This window comes from Dermacentor variabilis, chromosome 11 (genome assembly GCF_050947875.1).
Source record: "Dermacentor variabilis isolate Ectoservices chromosome 11, ASM5094787v1, whole genome shotgun sequence".
NCBI lineage: Eukaryota > Metazoa > Arthropoda > Arachnida > Ixodida > Ixodidae > Dermacentor > Dermacentor variabilis.
The window spans coordinates 76574523-76601190 of NC_134578.1; the positions used below are offsets into that span (position 1 = coordinate 76574523).

The following is a 26668-nucleotide window of genomic DNA, read 5'->3' on the forward strand; positions in this document are numbered from 1 at the left end:
GGCCATAAATTACGTGTGTTGTGGCACTTAAACGTAAAGAAACTGAGAGAACCAAACTAGTAGAAATCTTCCCATTTACATACCACACACAATACAGCCATAAAGTTTAAAAAATCCAAATTACGGTTACGATGCAAAACTCTCAAAAAAAAATTTAAACTATGTATGATTTCGAAAAGCTAAAGCTAGTGGCCATTAAACGCAGTATCCTAAATGAATGAATAATGTTGCCCAGGGAAAGCGTGAAGCGCGAGCGTCGTGGCATCGTAAAATTATTTCTGGCGTCGCATTTTGCGTACGTAAGGATTTGACCACTATTTAACTTGAAATGTGTTCGCTCATTCCGGAAGAACAAGTGAATTGTTGCTCGCATATTTGCTCGCATGTGAAATGTCAGAGGACAAGTGAAGGAGACAAGTACACTTGAAGAAGCCTTGAAGAAGACAAGTCCACCTTGTCGAAACGTTGGCTCCTGCTTTCACCTTGTTCTCGTTTTGCTCAGAGGACATTTTGTTACATACGCACCTTGCGGCGCGCCTTTGAGTACAAACAATTTCTTTCGTGAAACGCTTGCGCTGTTGAGGGAAAACAGTTTCTCCATACAAGCTTTGCCAGCCCGACCCACGCTTAAAGCTGCTTCACTGCGACTCTCGGCAGTGTTTACCGTATAACGAACCCTCAGATGTAGAGTTCTCTGGAACGTGCAGGTATAGCTGCTTTGAACAAGAACGCTTACATCAGGCCGATTCCGTTACGTCGCGCAAAACGCTTCTCCGGATCACTTACAAAATATGCGATAAATAAGCTTCCGGCTGAAGCTCTGTCCTTGTATTCTTTTGATCACGGTCACGTGCAAACGAGCAAAGCAGGTTGCAGCGCTAGTGAGCATGCACTGGGCTCGAAAGGTCTCTCGAATTGGTAGGGCCACGTGACCGGCGCCAGCGAATGGGCCGCCTGCTACGAGATTGTGCTCCATCTCGAACGTCGTTTTCAGCACCGTGAAAGTGGCGCGACTGCTTAGCCAATAGGAAGTAACGTTAGAAAAAATAGTTCATTCTTTCAAAACAGGCCTGCCGGAAAGAAGAGCGCACCTGAGGATCGAGGCCTCACGTCCTCAACCGAAGCGGGCATCATGACGCCGCTCTTTCGGACCTTCCTGCCCGACCTCCTCGTGCTGGCTCTTCACAAGCTCATTGGATCGCTGCTGACATTCGTCAACCCCGTGATGTTGGAGTGAGTGTTGGAGTTAGAGGTCCAGCGTAGCGTTGACGGACAAAGAAATCTTAGATTAAAAATAAATATACTTGAACGTCGGGTTCTAATATCCCGAAACCGCACAGTAGGCTATGAGAAATGCCGTCATAGAGGACTGCGGATTACTTTAGGACCACCTGGGGATTACTTTAAGTGCACCCGTAGCCCCCTCGGTACACGGGAGTTCTCGCATTCAGCCCGCATAAAGAAATAATGCGTACTAACGGCTGTCGCGAACGCTTTATAAATGAAAATTTCTTCCCGGTTCCGCTATGTACCGCCAGATCACGCGACGGTCGGACAGCAGCGTACGCAGTCCCGCCCAATGGACCCTTGTAGCCGCAATGGCCACCTTGACCACCACTGAGACCACTAGCGTCTCAACGAAGATAGCATTGCAGCAGAGGCGCCATAGAGTAACTCCTAATCTTCGTACATCGGGTAAATATACTTAACGGCTCTACTTGCCTTTTCGCAAAACGAGGAAATTGGGGCCAGCCGAGAAAGCTGTCGCGTAGAGTAAACTTACCTAGATAAGCTTCCGTTTAGAGCGACTAGAAAGATATCAGGCTTCCTGCTTCTCTTTTTTTGTGATTTTCTATTAGCGCGATAACGTGCTTGCGAAGGCGCCCATAGTAATCATAATAATCTCTCCGGGGCAAGTCCAAGCCTGAGCCCGTCGTGTGAAAAAGGATTATACCGTAACGCTGTTCACGGACCTCATGCATCATCGCTTGACAGCGCCCCTTGAGTTTTTGAAGGGTCACAGAAAACAATTTATGAAGGCTTTTGTAACGTTAGTTCTGTCCGCATCTGCTGTTTCGCGCTACAAACATATGCGTAAAGTCCCACCAACATCGCCGAACCTTCAGACATCCTAGAAAGGAACTCCTGCGAATGATTCAGCGAGTGAGTGATTGAGAGGTTGACACCAGGTTGGGCAAGTCGTACTGTATTTATATGAGCACCCTGTTACGTGCAACGTTGCTCAGTTTAAGAAGAAAACAGAGAAGTAATTTAAAAGCGATGCTTTATTTGAGCACTTCCCCGGCGGTCGCCCTTACTGCCTTGTCAAGCAAATTCGGTTGAGTCACCTCTACCATTTGGCGCGCAGGAATATGGCGCGCATCAAGCCACCATCCTTCGGCGCGCCCTCGTACGCTTGCTCTCCCACCGACAGCATAAAACCAACGCGACCACATAGGGCGAGGAGTGCGCGATATTATCACACTTGGGCTTAACGCAGAACATCATGGCGACAGCTCGCGTGGAGCGCCTATATAAGTGTTATGGGAATAAAACCAAATTCCTTACGCAATACGTCCTATAGTCAGCCGTACGACTTTTTGACACTCCTGCACGATTGAGCAGAATTGTCTCGCTTTTTTTCTCCCTTCTGCAGTCTGCTGATAAGATTTATCGAGTCGGACCAGCCGACCTGGCACGGAGGCCTGTTCGCGTGCGTCATGTTCTTCGCGTCGATGGCCGAGTCCCTGTTCAACAACCAGTATGAGTACCGCATATTCCTGGTGTCTATGCGCATGCGGTCTGCCATGATCAACGCCATCTACAGGAAGGTACATTGAGCTTGTAGTCAATTATTTTCCCATTTCAGTTGTTTCAGAAAGCTTCGCTGCCTCTTCTAACCTCTTTGTGACTTCGCTTAGCTTAAGAGAAGTACTTGAATTCGGCTAAAGTTTTTGACGGAGACTGGTACATACGCATACCTGCTAACCTGTGAGATTTAAAATACCTAAAAATCCCCCGCAAAGGAGGACACACACGCACACGCACACGCACGCACACGCACACACACGCACGCACACACACGCACACACAAACGCGCACACACACGCACACACACACGTACACACACACGCACACACACACGCACACACACACGCACACACACACACACACACACGCACACACACACACACACAAAATCTCTCTCTCTCTCTCACGCACTCGCAACACACCCATGAGGACGTTGAGGAGCTTTCAAAATAAATAAAGAAACAAACTCGTGAGCACCCATCTCACGATGACTGTCGATGATAACCCGCTTAGAATTGAATCCACATGTCATCACTATAGATGAATATGTTAAACTAGTTATCTCTGATCACAAGAAGCCAACAAACACTGACACCTAGGACAACATAAGGAAAATTAGTTGTGCTTAATAAATGAAATAAAGAAACGATAAATTAATGGAAATGAAAGTGGATGAAAAAACAACTTGCCGCAGGTGGGGAACAATCCCACAACCTTCGCATTTCGCGTGCGATGCTCTACCAATTGAGCTACCGCGGCGCCGTTTCCCCATACACTTTCTTGGGTATTCGTTTCCTAGCAGAATCCTGGGAGTGTTAGCCAGCGCCACCAGAGACTTTGGCGGAGGATGTAGAACATCCTTTATGCCGCAGGCGTCACGAGAACGTGATCTCTTTTGGGGTGAAGGCAACCGGTCAGTAAACCCACACATGCTACCTGAAGGCATCAATGTTGCCGGATTCGATACCCTCGTTATGTAATAAACGAGAAGAAAGGGGGTTAAGTGAGGGACCAGATTTTTTATTATTCATATCTTTGAGGCATGTATGGCAACGGAACTCCTCTTTCTCGCTTCTCTAAGAATACTCAGCCTGATCTGGCGTTGCTGCCGCGACGCCTACGCGTGGCATCCGAAATGCATATCGCGCCGCTGCGTGCGAACGTTGAGAAACGCGTCTTGCAGCAACCGGGTTCCTCTCTCGCGCTTTTCTCTGGAAACGCTGCACCATCTAGTGGCATTGCCGCGAAGTCCGCGCGTAACCTCCGAGATTAAAAGCATGGCGCACCGGTGCCTACCAATGCTGAGAATTGTAGCATTGTTTGCTGCGCACAAAGTGGCAATACTCAGTGACCAAGGTTGGTGAGAGGTTCATTGAAAAGCGACGCATGCCTGTAGTGCATTTGTGGCGCACTCTACTAAATCGTCGGGTTCCTGTCCTCGAGGTACTCTTTTGACGTGGATTCGACTGCGCGCATCATTGCATAAATTTGAGGGATCCCTTTCGTCACTGTTGGGCGGCACATTCCAAGTGACACATACCTAGTCACACAAGTTGGCGTCGAAGGCGTTCATTGGAGAACGGCGCACACCTCCTTGCACATACCCAGCGACCCAAGTTGACATAAAACAATGTCCGATGATTGTGATACTCTACAATGCGAAATTAGAGCGCAACTGTGTACGCGTTTTCATATCGTAATATGTTCAGGCAAGAATCTGCGACCACAATCACCACACCAACGCGCAGTGGACCAGTGCCGTCAGCGCGTTCGCAGAGGGAGGGACAGTGTGGGAACGCTAGCATGGTGAGCGGCAAAGGAGCCAGCTGTGGAAGACGATGACGACGACGATGAAGGCGCGAGCAGTGGCAAGAGCGCGAACGAACCACCTGTACAAAACGACGACGACGACGACGCATTTACAGTTGCCCTTGTTAGCGTACTAGAGGTTCGTTGAAGAGGGGCGCATATCTACACATTGTCACATGCTCAGTGGTCCAAGCTGGTCCGACGGTTCGTTTAGGATCCTTTTTCGCAGCACAGCAGTCTTATGAAACCACCCATACGGCCAGGTACTACCCAGTGAAGTAGGCAGAAGAACGGTTAGGACCAAAAATAGATAGCCTCCCGGAAAAAATGCATGGAGTGCCCTAAGTATTCTAGCGCCATGAAAGACCGCGTTGGTACAAAGGCAAAGCATGTTCCACAAGCACAATGAAAACACGGAAATTTTGCACATGCCACTTGCATAGTGTGGTAGTTTTTATATATCTCTTTATTGTTTCACGGATTCTCTCCGTGTAGGGGGCAGAGGTAAAGGCAAAATGCCTGACAGAGCCTCTGCGCCCCTACAGTTCAAGGCAGCATGACATATCATTCACACACATATTTGTCGAACCTATCTTTAACACACAGCACACAGCAACGAAAAATTCAATTATTCAGGACACATGTGTCCAAAGCATTACTTTTGCTTCAGCGGGATAGATTTCGAAAAAGCAGAAGATACATATGCAATAAGTATTATATAACAATAAAATTGGCTTACACCAGAAGTCAACAAAGAAAAAAAAACCATAGAATCACTTGCTCGAAAATAAATAGCACATACAGTAAGTAGATCAGTACATTGAAACATTTCAGAAAAAAATAAGCGAAGGTTTAGACTGATACACAATGTAAATGCCGAAACAATGGCAAACATGATTTACAAGCGCTGAGAAAAATCTAACATAACTGAGGTTACATGTGTTATCAGGGATGAGCACAAGTTACTCAAAATGAAAATGCAATGTCACTGCCCACTAATAGGTTTTTACAGTCATTTTTGAAACTGTGGAAGGATTGTGTGTATTGTACGTTAAAGTGATCACTGTTTAATATATTAATCGTTTGATAATTCAATGTTTGCTTTCCGTAATTAGTTCTTGTGGCGGGCTTTACATAGTGTGGTTTACGTATTGGGTATGAGGTGCAACTGTCGACAGGTATTGTGTGCAGCCTATATTTTTATATCCACTGGAGTAGTTTGAAATAATAAACTTGATCTGCTTTAAGCATGCTATATTTAATGAAGAGCGGTTTTGTTCGGAGTCCTCGTTTGTCACCCACATAGTTTTCACACATTCTCAATATTTTCTTTTGTACAATGATTAGTTTGTTGTAGTTTGAAGCTGTCGTAGTTCCCCAGACTAAAATGCCATAACTGAGTTTTGAATAGAAAAGTGAGTAATATAATGTTTGTTTCAACCAGGTGGGTAGTATATTTTGTATTTTATACATGCAGCCAGTAACTCGAGATAGCTCACTTTTTAATTTGTCAACATGAGTATTCCAAGTAAGGTCCTCTGTAAACCATACGCCCAAGAACTTTTGCTCTGTAACTTGTTCCAGTAACGTGTCCTCAAAGTGCAGATGAACACAATAGGGGTCTCTTTTATTTGCTGGCTTAAAAATTATATATTTGGTTTTGCTTGTGTTTAAACTTAGCCGGTTGCTTTTAAGCCACCTGGAGAGGTGTAAGAGGTAACTGTTAGCTGATGATTCTATGACCTCTTTAGTAGTGCCAGTAAAGAAGATATTAGTGTCGTCAGCATACATTATTATTTCAGGGGAGTTTGGTATGGACGTTATATCATTTATGTATACAAGAAATAAGAGGGGTCCTAAGATTGATCCTTGAGGGACGCCACATTCGACTTTCAATTTTTGTGATACCAGATTGTCGACGCATACATACTGATACCGATTTGAGAGATATGATGTAATTAAATTCTGTGCTACCCCTCGAACACCATACGCAGCAAGCTTCTTTAGAAGAATATCGTGCTGCACAGTGTCAAATGCTTTTTTTAAATCCAAGAAAATCCCCAGAGTGAGCAGTTTGTTCTCAATATTTTCAATTATTTTGTCCTTTATGTTTGTTAAAGCTAGTTCTGCAGACTTACCCTTTTGAAAGCCATACTGCGACTTCGTAATTATTTTGTGTTTATGAAAAAAAGACGTAAGCCTATCATTAATAACGCGCTCAAATATCTTGGAAAACACCGGCAAAACAGATATCGGCCTATAGTTGGTAAGCTTTTTCTCATCGCCACCCTTGTAGACAGGGGTGATCTTAGCTATTTTTAATTCATCTGGGAACTCGCCGCGTGTAAGCATCTCATTTATTATATGGGTTAATACAGGACTCATAAGATGAGCGACATGCTTGACAGGTAAGGCCTTTATTTCGTCTTCGCCTGTAGCTTTGTTTTCTAGGGTCGTGATAATTGCTTCAATTTCAGTAGGAGTCGCTGGTGTAAGCATAATGGAATCAACCTGCCCTGTATTCATGAAAATATCCGCTTGCAAGTCTTCTCCACTATATACCCCTGTGCTTACAAAGTGTCGATTCATTTCATCAACAAGCTGTTGCCCAACTACACTGGCATTATCGAATACAATTTCATTCACGATATGCGTTTTTCGCCCTCGTCCAGTTAAATCGTTCACTGTATTCCACAGTCTACGTTGATCGTTTTGAATTTTGTAAAATTTTCTTTCGTAATAATCATCCCTTGCCTTTTTCAAATCGAAGTTTAATTTATTTCTGAATTTTTTAAACTCAGTCAATATGTCACAATTACGAGAGCTAATGAAACTGTGGTACAAATTATTTTTTTTTACGTATTCGTTTGTATAAGTCCGCAGTTATCCATGGTTTTCTAACTTTTTTATTTCTTTTTTTCTGCTTTCGTAGAGGGAAGGCTGTATTGTAGCACTGGTTGAATTTATCCAAGAAGATCTTGTACGCAGTTCTGGGGTTATGCTGATCATAAACGGCCTGCCAGCTTTCTTGGTTGATAAGGCAGCTGAACATGTTTAGCGTAGTTTCGTTTACCGTGCGGAGCAAGAGGTTTCCTTCATCATTATGTTGTTTCTTGTAGGATGCATTTGTTAGGCAAAACACGGGCAGGTGATCGCTGATGTCATTCAAGATTACACCAGCGGAAAGACCATCGCTATCTATGTTTGTGACGCAGATGTCAAGGGATGTGGCCATGTCAACAGTAACCCTAGTGGGCAGTGTTATCACATTGTTGCACGCGTACTGGTGAACAGCGTCTCGAAATGTGTTAGCATGTAAGTTACCGGATATTGTGTCAATATTTATATCTCCAAGGATCATAAATGGCGCATTCGCCAAGCTAAAAGAGCTAAGTGAATTTTCAAAAAATGACATGAATTCAGATACGCAGCCAGAAGGTGGTCTGTACACGGCGCAGACAATGGTGTTAAGCACTTTCACCGATAAGCTCTCGGAATTTTCATCCATTCTGCACATGCTGTCTAATACCTTATGCGGTAAATTATCTTTTAAGTAAATGGCTATCCCACCACCTCTTTTGTTTTTTCTACTTATGCTTTCCAATTTGTAACCCTGAAGGTAAGGGGGTTCGATTTCATCTGACAGCCAAGTTTCCGTGAGTACTATAACGGTAAATTTTAAGCTAAATGACTGCAGAAACATTTCAAGATCTTGAACCTTACTTTTAAGGCTTCTCATATTTAGATGAATTGCTGAAAACTTTCTTTCGCCTTTTTTGTATTTTTCATTGAAATGACCACATTCATAATAGTGGCATTCCTGTGGTATGTCTTCCATTTGAGCTGTTGTGCACTGTACAGCTTGTACAGTTTTTCTATACAATTATCTGCTCTATGTCAGCAACGCTGCTAATTCTGTGGCTTGTGGTTCGCTCGTCCTTACGGGCAAAAATTTTCCCGCCAGTCACCCACACAAACTTCCATCCTGCTACTTTTTTCTGAGCGATCGCAGCACCCAGAATTATCTTGTTTGAGCGGGTCAGGTGTTCGTTCACATAGATGGGTGTGCCGTCTCCACCATAATCAAGATCTGTTGTAGTCATCCTCTGCTTTCTTGCTTTTTGCAGAATTTTGTCCCGTTTTGTGCGTTGTACAAAACGGATAACAATGTTTTTTTCGGAGGAGTTTGATGTGGGCACACGATGGCAGATGTCAATGTCCGAATCAGCAATCGGTTCATTCAGAGTACTCCCGATCCTCCTCACAACATCGACAACGTCACCTTCCTCAGGCACTACTTTTATTTCCAAGTTGTTCATCCTTTGATACTGTTCTAATTGATCTATCCTTTTACTCAATCTGCAGTTTTCAGCTTCCAGTTCTTTGTTTTTCTTTGAAAGACTTTGGACTTCCTTCCTAAGTTCTTTCATTTCACTTATGATTTCATTGACACCATCACAGGTATCGTTGCAGTTTTTCACACTTTCTTTCAATGATCTGAGATCTGTCCTTAGTTCTCGCCTCAGGTCCTCAAGCGCCTTGGCAATATCTTTCACGTCCTTACTCATTTACGTTTAAGTATAGCAAGTGCCTTACAGAAGTACCCAACAAAAGCAATGGCAGTGTCAAATACAATGTTTGCTGTGTTCGGAAGCAGTGCACAGTCAAGATTTCGGGCTTTATACAATAGAAAATAATATTGCTCACCTGCAGAAGATACAGAAATTAGTCGTTGCTCTGTGGTGCACCGCTGCCGAACTGAAGATTCAGCTGAGGCGCTGCTCCTAATATAGGCAGAATCGTCCACCAGGGGCGTCCTTGTGCATGCGCTGTTCCGCCACTCGAAGCTTGTAATGCTTGCAATTATCCGCTGACGGCCGCTGATAGCACCGGACCAGCGACGAAGCAATGCCTTGCTCGGTAGATGGGCACGTGCCGAAAGCTGCAGAAGATACAGAAATTAGTCGTTGCTCTGCGGTAGTGCCCATAGGCCGCTTCCTATCATTTCGTAGGTGGTGATGAGGATGTGGAAGCTGGGACGAGGAAGCGTAAAGCCTTTCTTGACGTCAATTGCTTACATGTATACATATATGGCGGAACATCAGTCTATTTTTTTCTTGTATCATACTAACCTGAGAGACATCTTGTTCCGTAGTTTACAGATCATTGTGTGATTGTTCACGAATACCCGATCTGAAACACAGTCGCAATGCTTTGGACACAAACCTAATTGTTCTGTCTCCATCAAAGGCTAGAAAAACTGCATTCGCTGGCAAGAACACACGGGAAAACTCTCACGCCAGTTGCAGCCCATTGGTGAAAGTTGGACGCAGTTTGCGAAAAACTCGCATCACTTTTAATGTACCAAATATGCCTTTCTATAATCTCCGTTAACTGCACATTTATTGTGTAAACTTGAACTCAGTGAATTTGCAGAGGCGAGCTCTATGCCGTCGTCGTGTACATCGCCGTCGAGCGTACGGATTCCTGTAACACGTCGCGTGGCATTTTCTTATTAAGTTGCATTGCACGGACATGTGTCCCATGCACGTTCGTATGCAGAGTCTTAGGATGCTTCTTGTGAAGTGCCTCTGTCTTTTGTATTTGCGTGGAGACCTAGATTTGACGTCCCAATTGGTGCAGGCACTCACGCTGTCCAGCTCTGCAAAAGGCCGCTTCACCACCGGCGAGATCGTGAATCTCATGGCTGTCGACACGCAGAGGATCATGGAGTACATACAGGTCGGTAGACATCACCACATGGCAAACTACGCGTAAGGAAAGCTGGAATGTGTTTGTATATGTGCGATTTGATAATGTGAACACCAGAGCAGCAGACGTTCTTTGGAAGATAGGAACTGCATTGTTGAGGTTTATCTTCTAGTAAGGCGTCCATGCATTTCCTTGCTTTCGTGGTTCTTTCCCTTTCTCTTGCTCTGAAGCTTCGGTTTCTCTTGGATGTCCCACAATAAATGGGGGGCACCCAAGATAAATAAGAGAAAGAAGCATGTATACTCGCAAGACCCAAACTTGGGCAGCATATCATTGGCTGTAATTAGGTAAAATATTATGACAACTGTAAAAGTTATTAGAAGTCCTGCTTCTGATTTAGTGCTGAGAGTTACGATACGTACGCGTGGGGTACAGCGGGGAGAGAGAATCCCAACATGTATATTTACATTCTATTTCGATGCTTTTTGATACAGTAGAGGCTAACATCATTGTCGTCATATTGGGGTACTTGTATGCACGGCGGCAAGGTATGTAAGGTGTACGCGTGACTGGAATCGCTGATTTCCCAGTGTGCCGTATCATGCCTGAAAGCAAATTGAATTTTAGAATCATTATAGGCGCTTTCTCACGGTGCGGTTAGCAATGTGCTCTATCTATGGCTAACCTCTATAATAATTACGGTGCAGGTGTTCAACAACCTCTGGAGCACACCGATCCAGGTGGCGCTGGCCACCTACCTGCTGTGGCAGCAGCTGGGCGTGGCTACCCTGGGCGGTCTCGCTGTCATGGTCAGCCTGCTGCCAATCAACGGCTGTGTCACCGCATACCTGCGCAAGTACCAGGTGACATCAATTATGCCGTTGCCATCCGCTCACCGTGCGATGCCATCATCGAGGTTAGATTAGGTTAGGTTAGGTTTTCCAATGTTCCCAAGAAGGCTTATGTGACATTGACGGCAGTACACTGGAAAGCTGGGCGAACCGGAGCGTTATTTTACTGCTAACGACAGCTAAACAAAGATGCGACAACGAGGACGGTACTCAGAAAGGAATGCGCCACAGCGTACCATAGCGTATTCCCGGCCTGTTGTACGCCGATCTGAGCAAGTAGTTATCGCCAGATCGCTTTGCGAATTCTCGGGTCGTTTGTCGCAGTCCTTCTTACAAAAAAAGTTAAACTGGGGTTTGTTCGATATTAACTAAGGAGTGATTTGTATCCACACGTTTTCTCACTTCAAGTTCTCTCATTTGCAAGATGAACGACTATGGCAGTCTTTAAAACAGGCGGAATTACGGATATGATGCCTAAATATGTGAGTGGTGTGGATAAACAGCTGCCTCAAGTTTCTTGAAGTGCTTGGTCTCGCTGACACATTGTGCGTAAGTGTTTTACATGAGAGAGGGTGACGCGCTGGCATGCTCTTATTTTTTGTTAGATGACTGCACATGACATCAGAGTGCGGATTTATTTCGCTTAATTGTGCGTCCAGTTTTTATTTAGGAGGAGCTCAGAATCATTATGTCACGAAATTGTAACAACCAGCCAAGTGAGCTTGACAGCCTCTTTACTGAGGACAGAGATAGAAAGGAGGCCTAAATGTGCACGCTGACAAACTTGTTCTATTATATTAAGGCTCCGCTGACCATGTTTCAACATTGCAAACACAGAAGGTCGGTGTGAATGAATTTGCGGGGGCAATTGAGCCCGCAGAGATACTACACTGATGTTATAGAGGCGGTTACAAAACAATACCGGACCTGCGAGCACGTGCCAGACTGCATATGGCATTGCGCATGCGCATCATTTCATGCTCATGTGCCGCGTGCCCAATGAATTGACAGGAGGCGCTCATTTCGTTGAGGGGCGCAGAAAAGCAGTGTGGCATGCGCTGTCATGTCCCTTGTTGTTCTGCCCCCGGATGTACGCCGCAATAACAGGTCAAAATTTTAACGCTAGCTCACGTACCGATCTGCTAGCAGAGCGCCGACTGCTGATAGCTCCGCGCGCTGTGTTCTCGCCACTTGGTTGGCGTTGAAGCGAGGCGCGCGCACCCCCATCGTGAAAGCGATCTGCGATTGAGGCAGAGTGCAGCGAGTGCTGATAGCTTCGTGAGCGCAGTGTGCTGGCCGCTTAGTTCGCGTTGAAGCGAGAAACAACACGAAAGCGAATTCGCTCGCTGCTGCGGGCCATATCTTGAAAGCGATCGTCTTATGGGACTGACGGACGTACGGTGCTTCTCGTTGGGTAAGCATGGAAATGCTTATGCATTCGAAAAGATCAAGGCGGGGATCTTGACGTAAGTGTCACGTGGGCGTTTGTCAGTTAAAGACAATAGAGGAATGCTGTTTGCGCGCGCTAATAGAGGCGACGGCACAGCAAGCATGGAGGAAAGAAAAAGAAATAAATCGGTTGTAGCATGGAAGGGGGGGAGGGAGAGGTCAGCACATGAGGCAGCCAGCTTTTGTCAGGCAACCTTCTTCGATGTTGTTGTCTTCCTGCTTTCACTCGCCAATTGCGCACATCTCGCGTTGAGTCCTTTGAGGCAGCTCGCTGTACGTGGCTTGGCTCGTGGTGGATTCAAGTGTCGGCTGCTGCAAGAGTTGCTCGAGCTGTAATGTATATAATGTATTGCTTGCGTTCAATAACGCAAATTGCGGCGCACAAGTTCAGGTGCAGCGGTTTGGCTATATACGCTTGTTACTTTCCTTACCGTATGGAGAACGTGTCAGGAAAGAGCACACCATATCCAATGACGCTGTTAACCCTCTCAGTGTGCCCGCTAACGTCAGAAATAATCACTATTGCATTTCTGCAGCACAAGTCGTCTGCCTTAAGGCAACGTGCACGCAATTTTTCCGTGGAAACGTAAAACGTGCACGAGGTACCACAATTCAATGAGATACGAAGTGTGTTCTAGCCCAGAATGCTATGGCGACAAGATTGGCACCACATAAATGTGCCATGCCGCTACCGGATCTTCTATTCGTGGGGCCAATACTGGCGAAGTTCATAGGATGATGAGAATGTGGGTAGGTAGCCAGTATAGGCAAACAAACTTCATGGACTGCAAGATCGGTCGACGCAGCTTACAATCGAGACGTTGTTGCAGTGCTAAATACGTAAGGAGAGAAATCGTAGGCAGTCAAAAAAATGTTAAAATATCACAAATTGGTTTATGCACATTAACAACGCTACACACATTACCAAGCACGTTAGCAACGAAAATCGCTACTGGCCGGTGTGGTATGATGCACCATACAAAGTTTTCCAAGCAGTGTAGCATTGTAGAGTTTGGCAACGACATGACACATTCTTGCTTTGCAGTTCCACATCATGGAACAGAAAGACCGGCGGATCAAGCTGCTGAACGAAATGCTGGCCGGTATTAAGGTACTGAAGCTGTACGCTTGGGAGACGGCCTTTCAGAAGCGTGTGCAGGATCTTCGCAACTACGAAATCACGTACTTGACGAAGCAGGCGTACCTCAATTCAGCCATCGTTTTTTCCTTCTCCGGCGCACCGATTCTGGTAAGTCGGACGTGTGAGGCAAGAATAATTTAGTCGTTGCGTTTCGATCTCGGTGCTTGCGTTAGCGCCATTCTTGCTTCTTGAACTCGCTATGCAAAACGCTTGTTGCGAGGTTCAGTGTCAGAAACTTGAGGACAAACGCTTCGTCAGTATGGCAATTATATATATATATAAAAGCGCTCCAGCAAAGGAAACTTTAAGGATAGAAAAAATGGTCCTCCACCGGACTCTAACGCGAAGCTACAAAGGAAACCCATACAAATTTCTCAGAAAGAAAGCATCACAGTTGAAAAACAGAACGTGCCCTGTTCCAAGATCCAACCATGACTAACGCCTTAGCGAAAGGGGGGGGATAAAAGGGGCTCTGCCATCTGAGCTAACTAGGAGGCTAGCAAATCGCAGAGCGGGGGCGAAGTATAGCGGGGAGACAAGTTCTGCGGAAGGCCGCAAGGTGGAGTAAAGTTCATGGATGTAAAAGAATTGTGATGCCCCCTATTGTAGTACGAAGAAACAGGGGACACCCCCAAAGAGTTTTCCCAGGGATAGAGCTTTGAAGTTTGAGAAACTCGTTTGGCTTTTCTTTGTACCTGTGCGCTACCCTGAGAGGGATGACAATTATATATATGGACAGTCCTGGTGATGTACCGTGTCAAGTTCAAGTGCGATAACATAGTAGCCGCGCACCGTATAATAGGCGCGAGGGAAAGCACGCGAGGACGAGCCAAGGATGGTGGCTTGGTGCGGCGGCGGCTTCTCGCACGCGAGAGGGAGGAATGCGGGGAAGGTAAAGCCCCTTAAACTTCGTAAAGTAGTGCCACGCTTTGAAGAATGCCGCCACCTCCTCGCGCGCTCTGGCCGAAGCCGACGCCGCATCGCTATTGGCCTAATAGCATCACGTGGGCCGTCGCGCCGTGCATCAGCGCCATTTTTGCTCAAGAAGCGTCTACGGGGTGGCGAGGAGCACATGTTGGTGCCGCTGCTACGCTCGAGCAGTGTAGGCGGCGCCACGGTCGAGGAGGGAGCGTGAAAGAGAGGACAAACGAGAAGGAGTGACGGCGGAGGAGGAGAGTGTCGCTACTTTACGAAGTTTAAGGAGTTTTAGGCACCATAGGACGGATATCGCGCGTCTCCACTTCTACTGCGGCCGTGGCTGCGCAAGGTGTGGCTGATTGCGGTCGCCTCTTTCTATTTTGGAGGTAATCTGCGGTGGGTTCGAAGGGTAATGGTCCCAGGACAGGTGATGGCTTCGTGTGATCTGTGTTTTCTCGAGCCTAGTTAGGGGTGAACCTAGAGGCTGCTCGGAGGGAATTGGCTTGCTTCTGCTGCCGCTCTTCATCACGCCAGTGTTCTGACAGCGAGTGTCCGTGGTCATCGGGTGCGATGTGTTCATATGTGCATGTGCGCGCGTGACACCGTATTTGTTGAATTAGTTAGTAATCGAATGTTTACAGCACTTTTACAGCTCGTAGAAATATAACCTCAAAGCGTATAGCTGTTTAATAATTTGCTATCGCAATCAATGCTCGATCGTTCGGGAGAAACTACGACTGTTTTCCTAAAAGTTCCTTCACCATATGCATTTCCACTGAACTGTTTTGTGATATTGTCTGCCTACACATGGAGTTTTCAACTGATTCGCCCACGTTATGCTATCTCCTAGTCTCCCTAAAATGAACGGTGGCAGACTTATGTAGAATCAAGCGCGAGCGTGTCGGAACCCTGTGAGGTGCACAGGGTTCCATCTTGCACAAATTTTGCAATGCGTCACTACGTAGACTGCAACGACAGATACTCTCTTTCTTGCCGTTAACAGGTGGCGCTGGTGAGCTTCGGTGTCTACATCACACTGGACAGCCAGAACGTACTGGACGCGAACAAGGCGTTCGTGTCACTCACGCTGTTCAACGTTCTAAGAGTGCCGCTGGGCCTCCTTCCGCTCATCGTATCCAACACTGCCATGGTGAGTAAGGATTGTAACTAATAGATGCCTGAAAATGGCTGCTGTGCTTGGGTGAAGAAAGGTCAGTCAGTTCTGCGGTTCTCAGGAGAGTCTAGGATAAAGATGTCTTAATCCTGCTGAAATTCAAATGAGAATAAGCATAGTCACGGGAATACAGAGGTTTGTATATATTGACAGTGGGCGGACAAGGAAAGCCTGAGCTGTGAGCTTTTATTTCTATAGAAAGTTCATGTTGCTGGGCTTATACTTCCGAAGTGAGCCGTCGGCCTGGGCTCGCAGTGGAACTTGGCTTTGTCAGCGAACCAACCGCTTTCTTTTGTTGGTTTATAGCTCCCTGTTCCCCGAGGGTCAGAAAAGACTGAGGTTGTGACCGGGTAAGGGTTGCGGCAGTGTTCAAAAAGGACTATTGTTGCGAATGTGACAAGGAAGAGGGGTAGGGTGATACACATGCTTCTTTAGTTGTAGTGGCAAGCGACGCTTGTACCTTCGCTTTATAGGAAAGAAGAAACCAGAGAAGTGGCAGGAAGAGGGCTATCAACAGAATGACAAAGAGTGGGAAGTTGATTCAACCATCAGTTTAAGTCGACGAAAGAGCCTTTCTGAGCGAGTTAAGGTAAGGTAGGTGCCCAATAACAACATGCCGCAGTCAATCGCGTCTTCCTTCACGTGAGGGGAGTAGGAGGAGCGTAGCATGTTTAAAATGTTTTGACCGCATTGGTCTCCGGGATCGGCCCAGAGTTTTACTGTCACATGTTCAGGATCGGCTTAGGATGTTTAGGCTGCACCACCTTCGGGGCCGGCCCATATTTTGACTTTTCATGAAGTGTCAATTTATGCTCAATAAATTCCTGGCTTTTAGGTGCCGAAGTATAGGATATGTTACTGAGGTACGCTGTTGTGGGGGAAAAGCGTCCATGGCACAATGGTTACAGTATCAGTGTGCTGTGCTAGGGGTCCTCTGTTCGAATCCTGACATTGGACAATTTTAAATACTTTGCCTAGTCAGCACCAAATCCACATGAGAGGCCGTCCAGGATGCCATTGTGTGTCGCCGATGCGCGCGTATCCCCATATGCGCCTGCTCGCTTGCCGCTATTGGGCTCTGAACCTGGAGATTACGGTGAGACGCCAGCGCTACTCCTTCCCCTAGCGGAGAGAAAATTCACCATCTGTCAGCACGCGTGCAAAAAAAAAAAAGAAAACAACCAAACGAACAATAACAACAAACGCCGCCTGCAGTCCGCAGAATCAAGCGAGTCGCAATGTCAAAGTTTCGATTTTCCGTTATCCTCATTATCATTATTCGCGGTAACGTTATTGCTTCGCCTTGTGGCTCAGTCATGGCATGATTTTGTAGCGCAAGAATACCGCAAGGATTAGCAACGACAGACGGAGCAGAATGCGCGCCATATGTAGACAGGGCGAACCATTGCCGGCCTGAAGAATATTGCTGGAAGAGCTGCAGTTTGCGTTGTATTTTCTGCACCGAACAAGCTAGGCGTCAGGAATGTAAAGCGGACAGAGCCGAGATGCGAAGTTTACGGCAAGAAGCACACGCTGCACTTCGTCGTCTGGGCGGTTGGTGTCGTGTACCAAATACCGCTGTCCTACGGCCGAAACTCGACGAACGCCTCGGAGAGCTTGCTAGGTCTCTTGACAAAGCAGGCGGTAGCAACCTACCTATTCATGAAGCGTCGTGTGGCTGTGCGCCTGCGTTTGATAAGTGCCGAATCCAAAGTCGAGACAGAGACTAATAGAAGCATAAGCGATACATAGGAGGGGCCCCTCTTGCGTAGGCACACGAACACCTAATAGACAAAGAACTCAATCATCTTAACAGTTTGATTGTCTGGTAAAGTGACGTGGATGTGCCCCCGGGTTGCTCGATGCGTTGACCATTTGGAGTGGTCTCAAGAGGAAGCAGTCGGGGGGGCAGAGCGAGTCTCGAAACCTTGCGCACGAGCTCTTCGGTCAGCCGCAGCTTGCCATGCAAGTACCTGAAGGTAGTCTCTTCGGCGGGAACTTCGCGGTGGTTGACTCGTGAGACAGAGCAGCCGCGCCATAGGCATTAAACTACGAAGCTGGTAGACGTAGCCATAAGTATGGTGCGTTGGGCACTGTCGACGCTGATGCCGCCGGGGATGTCAGTATAAGATTTCCGCCGTAGTCGTGACAGCAGGCTCCCGGAGAGATGAAGTTAAAGATGTCCGCCGTGGGCTCTATGCGGGTATCGTCCGCGCTCCCCTTTGTCGTGGTGGCCTTGATTCGGGGGAGCGCAAGTCAGTGCTGCCACCACAGTTGACGCAGATCCGTACACGTACACGGTCTTGTTCTCCACGCGAGACAGACAGAGTCCTCTGGCGTCCAGCTACTTTCTTACTTCTCTTTCTCGACCGTCGTTATCCGGCGCATCACTTCGTTGTCCTTTCTAACGCGTCACTTATTCTGCTACAGCGGTACACCGGTTCCGCTGTAGTGTGTGCATACCCAGAACATCATGGCGACCAGGGGTACCTAGGGCACGTACCCAGTAGCACATATGGGCCCACTTTCTTTAGGCCGCACTATTTGCGAGATAGACCCGCGAACGAGGATGAAAACATCCGATACGGAAGAGTGGTGGCAGCTCGTTAAGAAAGACAGTCTTTAAAAGAACATCGCACTTGAGCAGAGGCCTTGAGAGAGTTCGCAGAGCTCTGCCTAAAAAGCTTGCGGAAACAAAAAAGTTTGTTGCATAACATCAGATAGCGTGCTTCTAAATGCAGCGGAAATTTTATCTCGCAAGCCTGCAGTATCGTTGCAGTGATGTCTTCAGTGGCCATTAGAGAGTTGGCGCGGCGAAATTCACAAAGCTTTTTAATATGCACACGCTCGCTATGCCGTCCACACGAAAAGAGCGGAGCTGCAATGGCAGTTAGGCCGGCGATTGCCGCGCAGTGACACGTATAATTGAGGGAATAATTTCAGGAGTTGGAATAATACTGCGGCGGCTTCTGAATCCACCACGAATTTTGCAATTTTTTAAACAAATTAAGCTTCCAAGGAGTCGCTGCTTCCCACTGGACGACTGTTTTTGCTAATGATCTATACCCCATCACAATTGGTTAGAATCTGCTCTGGCGAACACTTCTGGCGCAACTACTTGTTTGTGCACACAGGCCTTGGTTTCGTAATAACAAGGTATCATGCTTACGCGAATTGACGGAACATACGATAAGGGAAATGCATCAAAAATCTCTTTTGCAGGAAGATATTTTCTGTTGACTTTCGAAGCGATTGGCATTCTTTGAGAACTTCACCCGCCTTGCGGCATGTCTGTTCGTATCTAGCCTCTTTCACACCAACTAGGGTCACTGGATAGTCCTAGGTCTCATCGGTAGAGCACTGGGCTGCTGTTCTCGGGAAACCAGGTTCGAAACCAATCGTTGGGCATGTTTATTGCGATTAGCATTCTTTGGGAATATCACGCTGTTTTCGTCGTGTTTGTTTGTCTCTACGTAATCTTTTTCATGCCAGTTTGGGTGACTGTAAGTACATCACAGTGGGTAAGTGGACTCGTTCGACACCAGCTTGGGTAACTGGTTATGTGGCAGTGTGTACGATCCACTCTTCAACGAGACAAAAAATAATTTTAAATTGATGTGGTGCTAGGTAGATTCAAACCGGTGCCATTATATTATTGCGATAGCAATTACGTGAACACTCCAGGCGCATTGCTGCCGTTGTCGTCGTCAGCGTCACCGTCATCTTCTGTATAAAGTGTAACTGCAATAACATCGTGGTTGCGCGCCTTTGCTGTGGGTGCGAGTGAAAGCATGTGAGGCTGAGCCGAGGACGGTTGCTCTATCGCGAGGGCGCAAGGTAGCAAAGCGGTGAGAAAGCGTGCCGTATTCCGTCGCGCGCAGGTCACCGGGGGGGGGGGTGGGCTTGTGTGTATGGCGCGGCTGAGTGCGGCTGCGTGTAGCCTATCTTGAAAGCGATCTGGGATTCGAGACAGAGTCTAGGTGCGCCGAGGGCTGATAGCTTCGTGCGCGCTTTGTTCGCGCCACTTAGGTCGCGCAGACGCGAGAGGCAGCACGAAGGTCAATTCGCTCGCTGCTGCTGCTGCCGCTCTGTCTCGCGCCAGCGTTTTGACAGCGAATGCCCGCGGTTATCGAGGGAGATGTGTTCATGTTTGCCTCTATGTGCGTGACACCATGCCTGCTAATTTAGTTGATGAGTGAATGTTTACAAGTTTATAAGACCGATAAAACTACTATCCTTACTTATCCTTACTTATCCTTACGATGCTTCGTCAACTAATTTGCTACCGCAGTCGCTGCCCCGCCTTTAGGGTGAAACTGCGGCTTTGTATTTCCACAGTCTTGTGTGAATGTATATTCAGACACACGCCACTGCGGAGTTCGTGGCGGCGCCACTAGATGGCCTAGCATGGCGCAGAGGGAAGCGCAAGGGATGCGCCCGGCTGCAGCAAATGCCGCATAAAAGACGCGTCTCGGCGGTCGCAACACGGTGTGTCGCTGCAGGATTTCTATGTTAAATTAACGTTAGCGGTAATTATGAGATGGTTTGTAAAAAGAAGCCTTTGCGAAACTGCGACGGCCCTGGCTATCGCGATGATGCCATGGCACAACTTTGAGAGGATTCTGCATTTTTTTTATTAAGGTGGAGTTTCATACATTGTTTCTCGTTTATTCCAGTTCATGGTGTCCCTTGGCCGTATCAATGACTACCTTCGCTCGGACGACCTGGATCCGATGGCAGTGCAGTCCGACGCCAGCCAAGGTTTCCCGTCATTATATTTAAATACAATAGCTCAAGGACAAATTCCACATGTAATGTAGTTTTTAATGTCGTCTTTTTGCTTCACATGTATCATCGATATATTTCTTAAATTGTATCCATGTAATTATGTTTCTGGAACTTTTGTGAAAAAGATTCAATTGTCTCTGCTGTTTTACTGCAGTCTCACATGCGAATGCCGAGTCTTTTTTTAGGGGTAGTCATGCAGTCTAGCGGCGGTGCCATTGACTATCAGTGTATGAATGCGCATTTGACTTAAATACAAATTTTGAACTGCGATGAGTATAGGGCAATAGGACAAGATATCAATACTGACCTGTTCCTTCCATATTGTCTGTGCTACGTCACACAGTAGCGTGGTGCTAGAGGGGGAGCTACGATATGTGGCCGTGTGCTAGTTACTGCACTGCAGGCTCCTCTCTAGCTAGACCTAACAGGCGAAGCTGTCCCGTACCTAAGCGGGGGCACGCAATTACGCAGGGAATACGAGCTAGTTTGCTATTTAAATTAGGCCACCTTGCTACCGAACGCTAAACTGCGAACTCTTCCTATCCCACTGTGCAGAAAAGCACAGGAAGAATGCTGGAATGTAGCTAAGTTGTCACCAATTCCACACCTCGCTCGTCCTCTTTCATCAAGCTCAAGGATAGCGCGAAAGTCAAACGTGAGCATGGACAGGAAAGGCGCCAGCTTTCTAGATATGCTATTGGCAAAAATCTGCCCTATTTATTTTTCATTTATCTACCTACTTATTCATGAAATAAACAGCCAATTACTACTACTACTACTGTGCAGAGAGGGCATATAACACTGTGGCTTTTAGCGTGTGTTTTCCGTGCGAAGATGTGGGTATTCTAAGCAAGAAAGTTCGTGTGCTATACATGATTATATGGTGCTTGCTTCACTTCGATGGAAAACATTGCTCCAGTAAACATTTGTACGAAACGTTATGGCTGGTCCGTGGTCTCCAAGAAAGCAACTGCCCACGTTTGGTGTGCTGCTTTGATCTCTGAGGCCACGGCTCTGAATGTTTTGTGGCGGCTCTGCGATCTGCATCAGCAGTTTTTCATTTGTTTATCTGCCAGTTAAGAGGTGGGTAAAATAATTAAGCTGGGTTAATATCAGAATACGAGATATGTGAGATATTATCAGTTGCCTACAGAAGGCACCGCAGAATGGAGTCATCCAAGAGCATAGCGTTTTCTATAGCGCTCTTGGCAAGACGTCTCAAGTTAGGCGGTGCGCATATCTGGATGCGCACGAAAATGCAATCTTCTTTTGGCTTATTAGTTGTCTGGCTATTGGAAATTAGACCTCAATGCTACGCTGCGGCTTTGTGACAGGTTCTATGTATAGTGAAGGGACCAAAAATGATTTAGAGCACTTAGAATTCTTCCCAGTGCTGTAAATTTTCACTATAGCAGAGTTCATTAAAACGAACTACGTAAGCGCTTCAGGTTCACAACGCAGCACAACACAGCACGGAAAATTGCTGCTGGTGCCGTTTAGAAAAGCTAAGATAGCTCAGCATCACAAACCAATGGTATGTTGAAAACTTGTTGCGAGAGGTTGCGTCACTGATAAGAAACACGCAGATAGGCTTATGACGGGGCATTCCTACAAATATATATATATATATATATATATATATATATATATATATATATATATATATATATATATATATATATACATATATATATATATATATATATATATATATATATATATAGGCCCGATTTATAATAAACCCTTATGAACATATTAGATCTGATATAAGAGCTCGTATGACCGCATATGTCGTACGCAACATCTTCCACATGAAAAAATGAAAATATACGCATTCCTGTATGATCATATGTACTTATGGGATATATGGGATATGTTTTATTTATGGGGATGTTCTTTGTGTGACTAGATACTTTTTACAATCTGGCTCAGTTACCCTTTGACCAGAAAATAGGGCCTTGGTTGTTCTATTCCCCTCGGTCTCTTTCCGGCTGACTGCTTTCTTTTACGAAAATTGCAAGTGAAAACGGAACGTCGTCATAGTGGAAGCAAATGCGACGTTGGAAGGGCTGTGACACATTAATTAATCGGGGACAGCCAAAGCAGAACACCTTTAAGACTACGAAATCAATGTCGACAAAGGGCATATGAGGATATCCTTTGTCTGGTGCACCTGGTGTGGGGTACAGTTTTTTTGTTATTTTTTTGCGACGAATCCTTTTAACACATTCCCGCAGAAGAGGCCATCAAGGTGGAAGGCGCCTCGTTCGCCTGGTCTCGAGGCAGCTCAGCAACGCTCAAAAACATCACGGTCAGCGTGCCTAAGGGCTCGCTCGTCGCCATCGTGGGTTCGGTGGGATCGGGCAAGTCCTCGCTCCTGTCCGCCTGCCTCGGCGACATGGTCAAGCTCAAGGGATCGGTCACCGTCTCCGTAAGCGCAACTTTCGTCGCAGTTCTCGGCGAATCGCGCGGCCTGCGTGAAATGCTGGGCCGTGAGGAGGCGGCGTCTTGATGTCGCGGCTCGGAAAATTTGCATATCGGTTTGTCGCGTGACGGGCCGTTCGTATTTACCATTTTATTGCATTAAACTTAGCTTCCAAGGCAGTTTAACAACGTCAAGGTTGTGAAGGGTATTGCGGTATGGTGCAACACCAACTAGAGATGGCAATACGCGCTCAAGTTAGGATTAAAAAAAATTGCAGTTAATCAAATTGCGTAAGCGCAGAACAGACCATCCTGGTCAAATTTTAGAAAGTTCGTTAGAAACGACGCCAGCTTTATCGAAACGTTGAAAATTGATACTTATAATGATATTGGCTTTCTTGTTTTAATTCTCCGTAAGCATTTTCATTACTATGGGGTTAAAGTATAGATTGAAATGAACTCCTGCAGTAGCATGTCAACAGCGGGAGTGTGAACAGGGAAATCCACGGGATGTTTTGGATGTAGTGACAAACAAAGACGCGTATATCCCTAGGGGAGGGGGGGGGGCATTGGGGCGAGGCATATAATTTAGTCATATTTTCTTGAATAATTTTATCAGGGCAATTAACTGGCTATTAACGTCAGAGAAAGGCCACTAGACAGACGGTAAGACTCGAAAAAGAACAAAGTTCTCGTTAAAGTAAGGGTAAATTTGCTAAATTTAATGACTGTCTAGCTATGTAATCCACAGTGAGAGCAGATAGCCGCTGGTCTGTTAGAGTGAGGCAATGGTGCCGAATAAAAATAAAGACAGTAGAGGGCTATATAGGACCAGATGGAGTGATAACATCGGGATAGTAGCAAGAATTCCGACAAAGGTTACAGTTAATTGGGGGTCGTTGAGAGGGACCGTTGACCTGCTAATATAGGCTAATTGGGATGACTACGCAACTCTTGATGCAAATGATGACGACCTTGCATTACCAATAACTGTGCGATCACTTCACTGTTCCAAATGCCCTTTCAGTACATGTGACATGGTTTAATTTGTAAGCTAGCTAGAGTGGTGCGACTTTCTATGTTTTGTTAGTGCTACGTTTGGACACCTATCGTCACCAATTTCTTCTTTTAATGGTCGAGCTACGTGGAGCTTGCCTAATTTACAGTTTGGCACATGTTACGTGGAACACTTGACACATGCGCCGTTTTATGCTGACCTATTGCGCAAGACACGGTCAGCAAAGTTTCCGGGAGGGTCCGCAGACAAAGGTTCACTCTACTATTCTGACACCTGCCGTAATTTCGCTTTGCAACGAGTGCTCGCAGGATCTACGCATCCTGGCAGATTAGGTAGCATTTGTTCTTACACCGCCCGCAATCCAATTTCTGCGAAATCCTGCTTACGGATGACTAATAGTGTACCGCGGAGGACTTGTGGGTTTTTACTGTGCACGGGAGAACAAACCAAAAGGAAGCGCCTTACACTTTTGCCAACGTCTTCGCAGGAAGATTTGCCCTAATTCCGAACCTGTTTTGAAAAAGACAAGTTCTCACGTGACAACGCTGACGCCTTGTTAGGCCACATTTGTACCGGAAACAAGACTGACACTCTCAACTAGCACATACGTCACCCTGTGCGAACCCTGCCCAGTTCCCAGGTCTAAAGAGCCAGCACGCACCATAGAGCACGTGATTAGTGAGACCCTATATCCATATAGAATCCCGTGTAAAATTTCTAGAACTATATAGGATAACTCAATAGGGAAGTTTTGGTAATGTGGCCTTTAAGATATAGTTCTTCACTCTGCGCACAAAGTGAATGCATTAGGGAGAGCTGGCGAAACGACCCTTTTCATTTCCTTGGTCGCGGACCAAAGCCGTTTCCGACGCAGTATCGTGCAGACGTCAGTACGATGGCTCTGGCTACGCACTCGCAGGGCTCCCTGGCCTACTCGCCTCAGCAGGCATGGATTCAGAACGACAGCGTCAGGAACAACATCCTCTTCGGCCACGTCTACGAAAAAGAGCTCTACGACCAGGTGGTCGAGGCCTGCGCCTTGAAGCCCGACCTGGCGGTTTTGCCCGCGGGTGATAACACCGAGGTTGGCGAGAAGGTAGGCTTCGCACACGGATGTGTCGATGGTAACTAGCACTGCGCTATTGAGAGGGAAAGATGAGGGACACGGGACGCAAGAGGTACCGTACACATGACCACAATTGTTTGTGCCGGCATGGGACGCGTGAAAAAAGGGTTACATTTTCTCATGATGCAAGATTAAATTAAAAAGAAAATATACAACTTGGAGATGCCTCCAACTGGTAAAGAGATCGGCTAAAAAGGTAAAGCTGCAGTCGAAATTCAAAAGTCAAATGCAATGAAGTTTAGGGCAGCGTAAAAAGCCTAGTACTTGAGATATAGAGGTGTTTCCATGCGAATTTTCACGTTTGAAGTACGAGCGAAAGCGTCATGTAAAGCTCGTAAAAATAACCGTTTATTATAACAAAACAAAGCAAAAAAATAAAGAAACGCCGCCATTACCATCCGCCGGAAGTGACGCGTGACTTGGTTCCTGAAACGATCTCTGAGGTAAGGATGCTCCACCGGCTGCCCGCAGCGCGCTGTGTGTCTTACGTCAGTGCTACAGCCACCAGGTGCAAGCGTTATCGGCTTAGTTGCTGTTTAAAGGCTGCTAAGAAGAAAACTATGCAATTTCCATACCTGCGGTTTTGCTGATTGCTTCAGTGGTGTGCGTTATAATTGATAATAAATTTATTCCAAATAAAAGTTTCTGTCAGCTGGCTTTTAATGTCACGATTTGGATATCGTTAAATAAGGCTTAATCATTTCGAAAATTCATTCCTTACAATTCACTCTGTCATTATGTAGTCTTAGCTCTTTGTGTCAGGAAGTGAATGATTTACATTTCACTCATCATGAGCGGAGTCGAACTCTCTTTGGAAGACAGCGTACGTAATTCAATTCGATAACGTAATAATACACGTCGTAGCGGCATACTGTATATGTCAATATGCTTGTTGTGCTCACATAAGTATCGCTAACATGCTTGCTTTTAAGATCACGTGGCAGTCCTTAAACTTATCAACGAATCGGGGCTGACAACTGCCGCTTGCGCACATTCATTTCGAGGAACGCTAAGATCGCTGTAGTCTGGGAAGTGTTTGCCACGAGGCGACAAGAAATCCCACAGTATGCGAAAACGTTTGCTGAAACGGAATGCAGTTTTATTGACGTGATGGAAAAATGGTTACTTTTGCACGTAACCAGCAGTGTATAACATTTTCACCGACAGGGCATCAACGTGAGCGGCGGCCAGAAGCAGCGTATCAGCATCGCCAGAGCCGCGTACAGCAGCCGCGACGTCTACCTCTTCGACGACCCGCTCAGCGCCGTCGACTCGCACGTGGGCAAGCACATCTTCGACAAGGTCATCGGCCCTAAGGGCATGCTCCGGGGCAGAGTAAGGCTCATGACACCCTAGGGCTGCTTATGACGCTGACAAATGCATTTCAGTACCACGCCCTCCCCAAATGTGGGCCTTCAAAAAAAGAAAAAAGAGAAAAGAAAACGGC

At 46.4% G+C, this 26668-nt stretch overlaps 1 protein-coding gene across 3 annotated transcripts in view; it reads left to right on the forward strand.

Moving 5' to 3' along the window:
• The window catches only part of LOC142563644 (multidrug resistance-associated protein 1-like), a 78581-nt gene that overhangs the window by 27560 nt on the left and 24353 nt on the right, over nt 1-26668 (forward strand). For 2 of the 3 annotated variants that reach the window (XM_075674227.1, XM_075674225.1), the window contains 10 exons: nt 1069-1233; nt 2657-2831; nt 10264-10362; nt 11040-11195; nt 13678-13881; nt 15695-15841; nt 20542-20626; nt 22891-23084; nt 25015-25191; nt 26389-26556. In XM_075674227.1, the coding sequence (XP_075530342.1) occupies nt 1069-1233; nt 2657-2831; nt 10264-10362; nt 11040-11195; nt 13678-13881; nt 15695-15841; nt 20542-20626; nt 22891-23084; nt 25015-25191; nt 26389-26556 (1570 nt within the window). The remainder of the gene's footprint in view (nt 1-1068; nt 1234-2656; nt 2832-10263; nt 10363-11039; nt 11196-13677; nt 13882-15694; nt 15842-20541; nt 20627-22890; nt 23085-25014; nt 25192-26388; nt 26557-26668) is intronic. The other variant, XM_075674226.1, reaches the window with a different exon arrangement.